Source organism: Felis catus, chromosome D4 (genome assembly GCF_018350175.1).
Source record: "Felis catus isolate Fca126 chromosome D4, F.catus_Fca126_mat1.0, whole genome shotgun sequence".
NCBI lineage: Eukaryota > Metazoa > Chordata > Mammalia > Carnivora > Felidae > Felis > Felis catus.
In genome coordinates, this window is record NC_058380.1 from 86,504,773 (window position 1) to 86,514,378 (window position 9,606).

A 9,606-nucleotide genomic window follows, 5' to 3' on the forward strand; every position below is an offset into this window, starting at 1 on the left:
TCCACGACAGCCGCAAACCTTTTCTTTATTGCCAACATGACACAGAGTCTCGGGGGCACTTGGGAAGGGCAGGAGCCAAGAGGGGCCAGGGATGAAATCCTCTCTGAACCGGACTATTCCCACTTCTCCCGTCCAGGGCAGGAGCCCGACCCAATCCCCACCCACAAGGTGTGGACACAGCAGCCACTGAGAGCCCCCGAGAATGGCTGAAAGTAGGGAGGCCCAGAACGGGAGGCAGGGGTGGGCTGGCTCCTTGGGGCCGGGGTGCCCCTCAGGGGGACTACGAACAGAAATCAAACCTGGGTTTTGTCCCCCAGCGTCCCACGGCCTCAGTAGGTGTCCAATGCTAGAACGTTGGGGCTGGGAGGGTGGAGGGGGGCAAGATGCAGAACGATCCTGTCCCCCAGCGCACAGCATCACCAGGTGCTGACCCCATGGTCCTGGTCCTGGCAGCTGGTGTCTTTCGCTGTCTCGCACCCCTCCTGGGACACTCAGGTCACTGGGGGACCTCAGCAATGGCTTTCTCTACCCGCAGGTACCAGGGCTGGATGTGGGTGTGACGCATCAGGTCGTCAAAAGCCTCCAGGCCCTCCATCACGCGCAGGACGCCGTATACTGCCTGGGGGTGGGTACAGAGGGGGTGTCCAGACCTGCCCTGTCCTCCACCAGTTGTGTGCCCTGGGGCCCGTCACCTCTTCTCTCTGAAAGCGCTCACTAAACAGCCAATTTTGCGCTTGGGGCTTTGAGTGAAGTGTGTGGGATTTCTATAGGTTTTGCCTGCCCTTCACCCACACCCCACATCTGGGCAAGAACCCTCACCTCCAGAGATTCCTTTGGGCAAATGTGCTGAGGAGAGGGGACCCCCCCGCCCCCCAGCTCTAAGACCCGGACCTGGCAATCAACATATTCCACCGTGGCTTGAAGGACGGCTTCAAGGCTTGGCATTGAAGCCAGACCAACAAGACACCGTCCCGGGACTTTTGCTGGGTGCAAGCTTGGAGCGCTGGACCCAGGCCTGCCTCAAGCTAAAGCCAACCCCAAGGGGTCGAGATGAAACAGGAGAGGCTGAGACCTAATACCATTTGGGCCCCTTGATCAAGCTGGGCCTGAAGCCCACCCCTTCTCTGAGCCTGTCAGTTATGTAAATCAAGACAGTTCCTTGCAGGGAGCCAGGTGCCTCCGGAGTGGGAGAGCTGTTGAGATGGAGGTATTGCCTACATCTGGGCTTTCTCTGCCCAGACAGGGCCCTCAGGTCTGGGCACCCCCAGCCACCACCACACTCACCAGATCAGCCAGATTTGGCTGCTGGCCCCCCATGAAGGGCCGGTCTTTGCCCACGGCTGCCACCCACTTGTTGGCAGCCTCATAGAGGTCCGCACGAACGTCATCCTGGAGGTGGTGCCTGGGTGGGGAAGGGGGAAGTCCATCAGGGGAATTCCAAACCTCAGCCCAGGTTGCGACAGCAGCAAGGCTCGCGGTGGGGGGGGGGGGGGGGCAGGGCTGCTCCCCCGAGGGGCATCACCCCTGCAAAAATCAGTCATCATCTGTCCCAGACAGGGAGGCCGTGGGCAGAGGAGGAAAGAGACCCGACCACAGAGAAGGAAACAGAAGAAGGCAGAAGGCAGGCACCCAGCTCTGGACTCTGAGGCCAGTCCTGCTTCCCCTGGGGTGGTGGGGGCAACTGGAAGTTCTGAGTTCGAGTCCTGACTTGGTTTATACTAGGGACTGAGAGACAGCAGGCCACACACACACACACACACACACACACACACACACACACACCATCATCACCTGCTCTTAAGCCTCTTGCTGATGAGGTACATGGCAGCTGCACCCATGTACTTGGCCACGGCACCCTCCACTGTCCCGAACTTGCCCTCCCTGACAATGTAGTCGAAGGAGGCCAGGGCCTCGGCAGGAGTGCGGTACACGTTGGGGGAGATCAGGTGCACCAGCCAGTCATCTGCCCACTGCCGCCACTTCATCTCCTCCCTGTGGACAAAGTGGGGACAGAGGGCAGGCCAGGTGGGCTTTTAGGAAGCCTGGGGCCTGGGAGGCGCGGGAGCAGGTACGCTGTCTAGACCGTGCAGCGTGCGGATGGGAAGCTGAGGCCTGAGCAGGAGGTCCTTAAGGAGACTCAGCCCTGGCCGTGGCCCCAGCCCTCCTGGTCTCCCACAGTGCTCCCCCCTTACAGTGTCTCGCTCAGCCTGTCCCCTCTGGGAAGGCCCCGCCCTTGCCACCTCCTGGGACCTGCGCCGCCGGCCTCACTCACGTCCTCGCCTCCTTCCCGCCGTACATTCGCTGGGCCTCCTTCTCATCTAGCATGAGCCAATACTTGTTGCAGAATTCGGTCACCTCCTTGCCCTGGTCGTTCACGGCCTTCATGGGTGGATAGTAGGTGATGATGTCTTCCAGGGGCTGCCTTTGGGAGACGACATCCAGAGTCTCATCCCAAGTAGTTCTTCCTCCGCGGGGGCTGAGCCGTGACCTCCTCAGGGTAAGTATCTACCCCAGCCTGACCCAGCTCCGGGATGGAACCGGCACCAACCCGCAAAACTTTCCACCCTCTCGTGGGTGCCACAGGAGGTTCTGCAGCAAGAGGGACTTGGGGCAAACACCAGAAGCACTTCCCTGGTGGAGGGAGACGTGCAGAGGAAAGGAAGGGGGTATCTCAGAGTAAAAAGCCCGTGGCTCATTCTGGAAACCCGGGCAGCAGCCCTACCCTGTGCCCCTGTAGGAACCCAGGTGAGGCCTCCCTGGAGATGAAAGGGATGAAATGTGACCCCAGACTGGGCCTCTGAGGGGCTCCTTACCCCGACACCAGATAGGTCTTGAGAGCGCTGATGATGACCGAGGAATCGTTCAGTTGTTGCTGAAGAACGAGAGGTTGGTTTCAATTGGGGGCGTGGGTAGGGGTTGTCTGGCCACCAGCAGGGTCACCAGGGTCCTCTTAAAACAAACCCCCAGGCATTCGGGGAAACTGGTCGGGGGGAAGCTTGGCATTGTTTATATCCATCCCTGGGGGTTCGTCCCCCAAACTGATGTCCACTCTGAGCTTTCTCCTCCCCAAGGACCTAGTCCCCATCCTCAGGGAGGCCCATCCTGGGTAAGGGAGGCCCAAGTGTGACTGAAGGGAAGGAGGGTATGGGGAGGACCTAACATCTTGGACCTCCCCACTCGCCTGTCCAGCCTCCCAGCCAGTGGGGGGGCAGGGTGGACTCTAGAAGCTACAAGCTAGGAGCCAAGCACTGTGCCAACCATTTCCTACCACCCAAGAGTATCGTCCTCCTTTGATTCATGAACAAGCAAGCCCAGAGAGACTAAGTGGCCCTTAGTCACACAACCAGGGAGTGACAAAGCCCCACCCTGAGCCCAGACCACCCTGAGTTCAGAGCTCACTGTTGAGTTCTGTGATGCTCTGCCTCCTTTGGCCCAGCTGGTTCATAATCCTCAGCAAGGTCCAAAGACCCCACATTTTTCCAGAGCTGCACAGCAGGGCCTAACTCGGGGGTACTCCAGGAAAACCCAGACATGGGGGGTCGCTCCCTGAGGCTCACCAAGCTCTCTCCTTCCTGGGCCAGCAGGATGGGCACCTTCCTGTAGGAGGAGAACTTGATCTCGGCCCTGCGCACGGGGTTCACTTCCACCACCTGGTAGGGCAGGGCATGGAAGTCGAGGAAGGCGCGGACCTTGCTGCAGAAGGGACACGTTTTGTACTGGTACAGGGTCAGCTGCAGGCGGCTGGACAGGGAGAGCTGGGTGGGGAGCAGAGGGAGGAGGGGCTTCTGAAGCCTGGCGCCCAGGCCCCACTCCCAAGCAAACTTTTCCCAAGGGATTCTTCTAGGATGACTTCTAGGGAACATCAGGAGGAACGGGGGTAGGTGGCAGAGAGAAAGGGAGGCACAGGGAGGTGGGGAGCAGGCTCGTGCAGTGGGCAGTCCAGCCTCAAGCGCCCATCCAGCGCCCCCCCCCCACCCCCCAGGTAGGAAGTATGGGGAGGAAGCATCTTCCGGTCTCTGTTCAACATTAGATACCTCTCCTCTCCCTCCTATCCCAAGGGGACATCAGACATTCCCAGGTGTGCCACCCCAGATGCAGAGCAATTGTGTCAACTTGGAGTGCCCACCGCCACTCCCTCAGCCCAAGGGACTCTGGGCGAGGGGGCGGAGCCCAGCACTTGTCAGAGTGGGGTCTAGCTCAGATCTCCAAGTGGGGAGGGTTGTAGCTGGGCTTCGGCCCTGGATCTGCATGTTCCGCAGCCCCCGGTGAGCTTTTGCCGCTGCATATTCATGTTGGAAAGCCTCAGCGACAGTCCACCTTCCTCACCATTCAGATGGGAAACTGCAGCTGGCCAATGGGGGTGGGCAGAGAGATACAGAGAAGGCCACTCCCCTCCCACCATCCTGCTCCCCTGGGTCCAGAAAAGGGGCATCTTTGGATGGATGGTGGGTGCCACAGCAGAGAAAGGCTGTGTTGGTGATGTGTATGGAGCACTGCGAGGGCAGCTGGGCCACCACTCGGCTATGGGACACCTCCCTGTCCCTCTCTGTCTCCGGGGGCCTGGAATCTAAGGGTCATCGGCTCCCTAAAAACACTAACACTAATAAATACACAGCTTTAGGATCTGAAGGCAGTGGAAGGGTTTAGGGAACGTTTATTACTTTCCAAATGACAAAAAAAGTATGGAAAATAATAAACTCCGCAAGCTTCCTTTCCCTTTCTTGTGATCTCCAAAGCTTTCCGTTAAAAAGTCTAAAAACACGTTAGAAAACGACTTCAGGGCAAAGACAGCAATTCTAGTTAGCAGGCATTAGTAGCGACCCCATTTCACAGATGAGGACGCTAAGGGCTCAGAGACTTAAAACCAAGTCAGTCGCCCAAGGTCACGAACGGACGGAGGAGGCGATACCTGACCCCGCCAGAAGTCCCGAAGTTCGTTGCTGCCCCCCAGCACCCCCACCCGCGGCTCGATCCGGCCCGGGCTTACCTGCGCGGCAGAGCGCTCTGCGCGGAGGTCCTGGGCGCGCAGGTGCCACCGCGCGGTGTGGTACAGCCCCAGGACGCCCCCCAGGGCCAGCGCCGCCGCCCCCAGCAGCCGCGGGCTCCCCTTGCGGGCGGTAGCAGCGGGACCCGGGCCTCCTGCCGCTCCTGCGAAGCCGGCCCGGCTCTGCGCGGGGAGTGCCGACTGGAGGCGACCGCCCAGCCTCCAGGCCAGAGCGTGCGGGACCGGCCACAGCGCCCGCGCAACCTGGGCCATGTTCGCTCCGCCGGCGCCGCGGGCGGGCGCGCGAAACGAAGACCGCTGGGGCTCAGGCTCCCCTTAAAGGGACGGGTCTCCGTCGCGGGGGGGTTGCTAGGGGTGACAGTGACGCCGAGCGGGGAAGGACAACTCTGGAGGGAATGGGCTTGCGTCCCGGGCGCCCAGTTTCCACGCACCCATCAGAGCCGCTCAAACACACCCTGGGATGTATGGAAGTCGCTAAAGGCCCGGCTTCTGAACATGAGATATAACTGGTCTCGGTGGTGACCCCGGGCCGAATGCAGGAACTCGCCGTGTGGCCTTCGGATCCCAGGGTCTTCTGGAATGTGTGTTTATTAACTTCGACCTCATGCACCCAATCGAAAGACACTGAACCCTTCAGAGTGTCAGAAAAAGGGCCACAGCATTGGGTCCAGGAGGGCCGCGGAAACAGCCGGACCGGACTTGGTGCCCCAACTCTGGCTTTTTTCTGCCCTCCCGCGCTGCTGCACGGTTTCTTCTGCGTCCCGAACCATAAATTCTTCCATACACGTAAGGGGCCTTAGGAACCACGTGTCTCAGATTTCGCCCTTGTGGAGGCGCCGGCTCACTGACTGACCCGTAGGTCCCCAGCGGCCGGAGGGGCTGAGTGGAGGCTGTCTCTGCCCCTCTGCGGGGCTCGCTCGCCATAACTGAGGGTCCGGCCCCCCACCACCTAGGCTTCTCTGCGGGCAGCCCCGGATGGCCCCGCCCGGCACCCGGGGGAGGGGCGGGGCTTGGAGAATAGGCTGCCATCCGAAAGGCGGGTCACGTTGTGGGCGGGGAGGGGCGGAGTCTGACGGCGGGGCGGGGACAGAGCTTGGCTCGCGGGAGAAAGCGCGAGAGCTGGGCCGCGACGGGACGGAACGCTGGGTGTGAAGGGCGGAGTCTGGCGGGAGCAGGGCGGGGCTGGTGCTGCGCGGACATGGCGGTGCGGTGGCGTTCCTTTGCCTCATCTCGCTCTCCGCGCTCCGCGTTATGTCAGGCGCCCCCACTTTCCGCCCGCCACCGGCTGTCGGCTGGATGGTCGCCGCGGCACCGGAGCCCGCGATGTCGGGCCCCGACGGGGACCTGGGCGGGCCGGCGGAGGCGGGCGCGGAAGGCGGGAACGGCGGCTTCGGGGAAGCAGGTGACGCGGACGGGCTGCTGACGCGACCTTCGCTTTCTCAGGGCTGCCTCCTTGGGAAGGGGAATCTGGGCCGCGCTGGGGGCATGGAAGGGACCGCAGAGCCCTCCCACCCCGGATTCATAATATGACCCAGAGTGCATTCGGTTTTCAAATGTCTAAGAGAAGAAGAAAATGATTCTCATAACTCGCGGATGTTTTAATAGTAGAAGACAGGTATTCAGAACTAATGATTGGCCTTTCCCTTCTTTTCCTTCTCCTACTTTCTTTCCTTCCTTCTTTGCCTCTTGTTGTTCCACCTTTTAAATGAGGTGGGATTGTGACAGGAGGTGGTCATCCCGGATTATCTGGGTGGGCCCTACCTGTCATCACGAGTGTGCTCAGAAGAGAGGCGAGTGAGATTACACACACAGTGGAGAAGGTGATGGGAAGACAGGCAGAGGTTGGAGCAGTGGGGCCGCAAGCCAACAAAGGCCAGCAGCAGCCAGAAGCTGGAAGAGGTGGGGAATAACCGCCTGGAACGTCCAGAGGGAGTGCGACCTTGCCCACGCCTTGATTTGGCCCAGTGAACTGTTTATTTTTCTTTTCTAAGACTATTTATTTTGAGAGGGAGAGAGAGCAACGAAGCGGCAAAGAGAGGGAATCCCAAGCAGGCTCTGCACCATCAGCGCGGAGCCCAGTGTAGGGCTCGAACTACTGAACTGTGAGCTCATGACCTGAGCCGAAACCAAGAGTCCACGTTTAACCCATTGAGCCACCCAGGCTGGGGTGCTGATTTTCGATTCTGGCCTTTGGAATGTGTTAATTTAACCTAAAAAGTTCATGGTGATTTTTTGCAGTCATTTGATGATTGGCAAATAAGCATCCTCTCCAGAAGATCCTAAAAGTAGGAAATTCACTGTTTGGAGAGGGTGCTCTGGAGAGAAGGTCAAGGGTATGGCTAAACAGGAGACCAAAGGATGTGGGGGAAGAGGTGGCCCAAGATGGGTCTCCAGGGGCGTTGGAGGGAAGGTGGCCCAGGACAGGGAGGTCCAGCGGCATGGGGAGGTGACTATCTCAGTCTCTAACAGAATACCACAGACTAGGTGGCTCATAAACAACAGAAATTTATTTCTCAAGGGCAGCATAGGGACTAGAGTCCATGATCTTGCATGGGGACAGATTGGTGACAGATGGTAGCTGCACTTGAGGGCATAAGGTAATTTATAGAGACATTGAATCACTGTGTCGTACACATGAAACTAATGTAACATTGTGTGTCAGCTTTACTCAAATAAAAATTTATTTAAGTAAATTTATTTATTTATTTATTTATTTATTTATTTATTTATTTATTTATTTTTGAGAGCGAGAGAGTGTGAGTGAGCAAGGGACAGAGGGAGAGGGGGAGAGAGAGTGCAGAGGGTGGAGCCCAGAGCGGGGCATGAGCTCACCCGATGCAGGGCTCTAACTCATTCATGAACCGTGAGATCATGACCTGAGCTGAAGTTGGATGCTTAACCAACTGAGCCACCCAGGTGCCCCTCGAAAAATTTTTTGAAATTTATTTCTCACAGTTCTGGAGGCTGGGAAGGCATTGCCACAAGGCACTGGCAGATTCAGTGTCTGGTGAGGGCCGATTCCTGGTTCATAGATGACCGCTTTCTCACTGTGCACATGGCAGAAGAGGCGAGGAAGCTCTTTGGGGTCTCTTACAATGGCACTAATCCCATTCCCAAGGGCTCCACCCCTATTATCTAATTACCTCCCAAAGGCCCTCCCCCCCACTCCCAAATACTACACCGAAGATTAGGTTCCAACATAAGAATTCGGGGGGCTGGTTATGACTCAAGCTTTCAGTCCCGTAAATGGGGACCAAGGGGTATGGGCAGAAAGCGAGGAGCCATGGGAAACTCCAGTCCTGGCTGACCCGGCTAAACAATTAGGGAGGGATGCTTGCAGCTGCACTGCCTTGGTGGGAGGTCAGTGCCCACCCAAGACCTGAAGGATGCTGGGCCCAGAGGGAGGCACCCAGACCTGTGCTCTGTACTCTGGCCTCTGCAGAGGATTCAATGCATGTTCTCGGCATTTCTTCCACCCCCTGCACCAGCCTCCTGGCCCTTCACCCCACTCTCCACTGATCCCAAGTTAGCCCCTTTTAAAGCTGGACGTGCTCTCCCTTGGGGGTGTGGCCTTGTCCTTACTGCCTGTCACAACCTTGCTCATGACCCCCTTCCCCAGAGGGAGAGGCTCAGCCACAGACCTGATAAACTAAGCCCTGGGATGTCCACCGCAGACCCTGCCCGGGGCAGTGGCCTCTAGTCCCCACTGTGGTCTTCATAGGCCCTCTAGCCTGCATGGGAGTTCAGGTCCTGGAGTGAAAGGCAGGAGTATCCAGCTAGGAGGCGTGCTTGGGCCAGGTACCTAAGGCCCAGACTGACAAGGCCCAGACCTTGTATGGCAGGGCCCGCTCCCCACTGCCCTGTGGGCCCAAATGACCTTTGCAGAGGGAGGAACCCAGTGGGTATATTATGGGAGAGGTAAGGAGGGACTGCCTTTCAGAACCTTTCCGTAGGCACGGTCCCCAACCGTGGAAGGGGCAGGAGCCGGGAGATCCTTGAGGGCCCCTGGTGAGCCCTAGTATGACAGGTGAGGCGTGGGAGTTGGAAAACTCCTGAAAACTAGAAACTCAAGCCAAGGCTCTGGAGGAGCAGGTCTTCCCCCTCCAGTGTGTTTGGACCTGTAGTGAGCAAGGAGGGCTCATCGGTGGACACCAAGAGTTCCTGCTGCCGTGACTGGCCTCCAGGGGGCATCTCCTTTGGAGGCTCCTCCCAGGTGCGGTCCTGGGCTCTGAGAAGTCCAGTTGTCCCCTTCCCCCCGGGGGATGGCCTGCCCAGCCTTCAAGCAGGGGAGAGAGGACTGCTTGTGTCTCAAACATGGACTGGGCTGGACATTGCTCAGTCTTCTAGAAACCAGTCCGAGGGGTTGGACGGGATTCCTGAGGTGCAGGAACTGCCAGAGAGCATTTTGCTGCTCCCCTGGGTGATTAGACAAGGGGTGGGGCCTGGGCACCTCTATGGGAAGACAGGCCACTGCAGTCCCTTGGAGCCTCTCCTCTTGGGTATGTGGAGTGGGGAGAACCACCTTCCAGAGACAGTGGGGAAGGTCTGGAGCAGCTGGAGTTCTCCTGGCTTCTTGCCACAGAGAAACCTAGGTGTGGATG

At 58.6% G+C, this 9,606-nt stretch overlaps 1 protein-coding gene across 4 annotated transcripts; it reads right to left on the minus strand.

Annotated features, from left to right (window-relative positions):
- Window positions 1–5,289, minus strand: PTGES2 (prostaglandin E synthase 2). 4 transcript variants are annotated; one of them, XM_011288407.3, is made up of 7 exons: window positions 4,988–5,289; window positions 3,558–3,755; window positions 2,814–2,872; window positions 2,273–2,422; window positions 1,792–1,992; window positions 1,285–1,402; window positions 1–619 (listed from the first exon to the last, which is right to left on the minus strand). In XM_011288407.3, the coding sequence occupies exons 1-7, from the start codon at window positions 5,255–5,257 to the stop codon at window positions 497–499; spliced, it is 1,119 nt and encodes a 372-aa protein (XP_011286709.1). In that variant the 5' UTR covers window positions 5,258–5,289; the 3' UTR covers window positions 1–496. The 4 variants fall into 4 exon arrangements, with proteins under 4 accessions (XP_011286709.1, XP_011286710.1, XP_023098529.1 ...); XM_011288408.4 differs by having other exon boundaries at window positions 3,558–3,650; window positions 4,988–5,288; XM_023242761.2 differs by lacking the exon at window positions 4,988–5,289 and adding an exon at window positions 4,910–4,947.
- Between the last annotated feature and the right edge of the window lie 4,317 nt (window positions 5,290–9,606).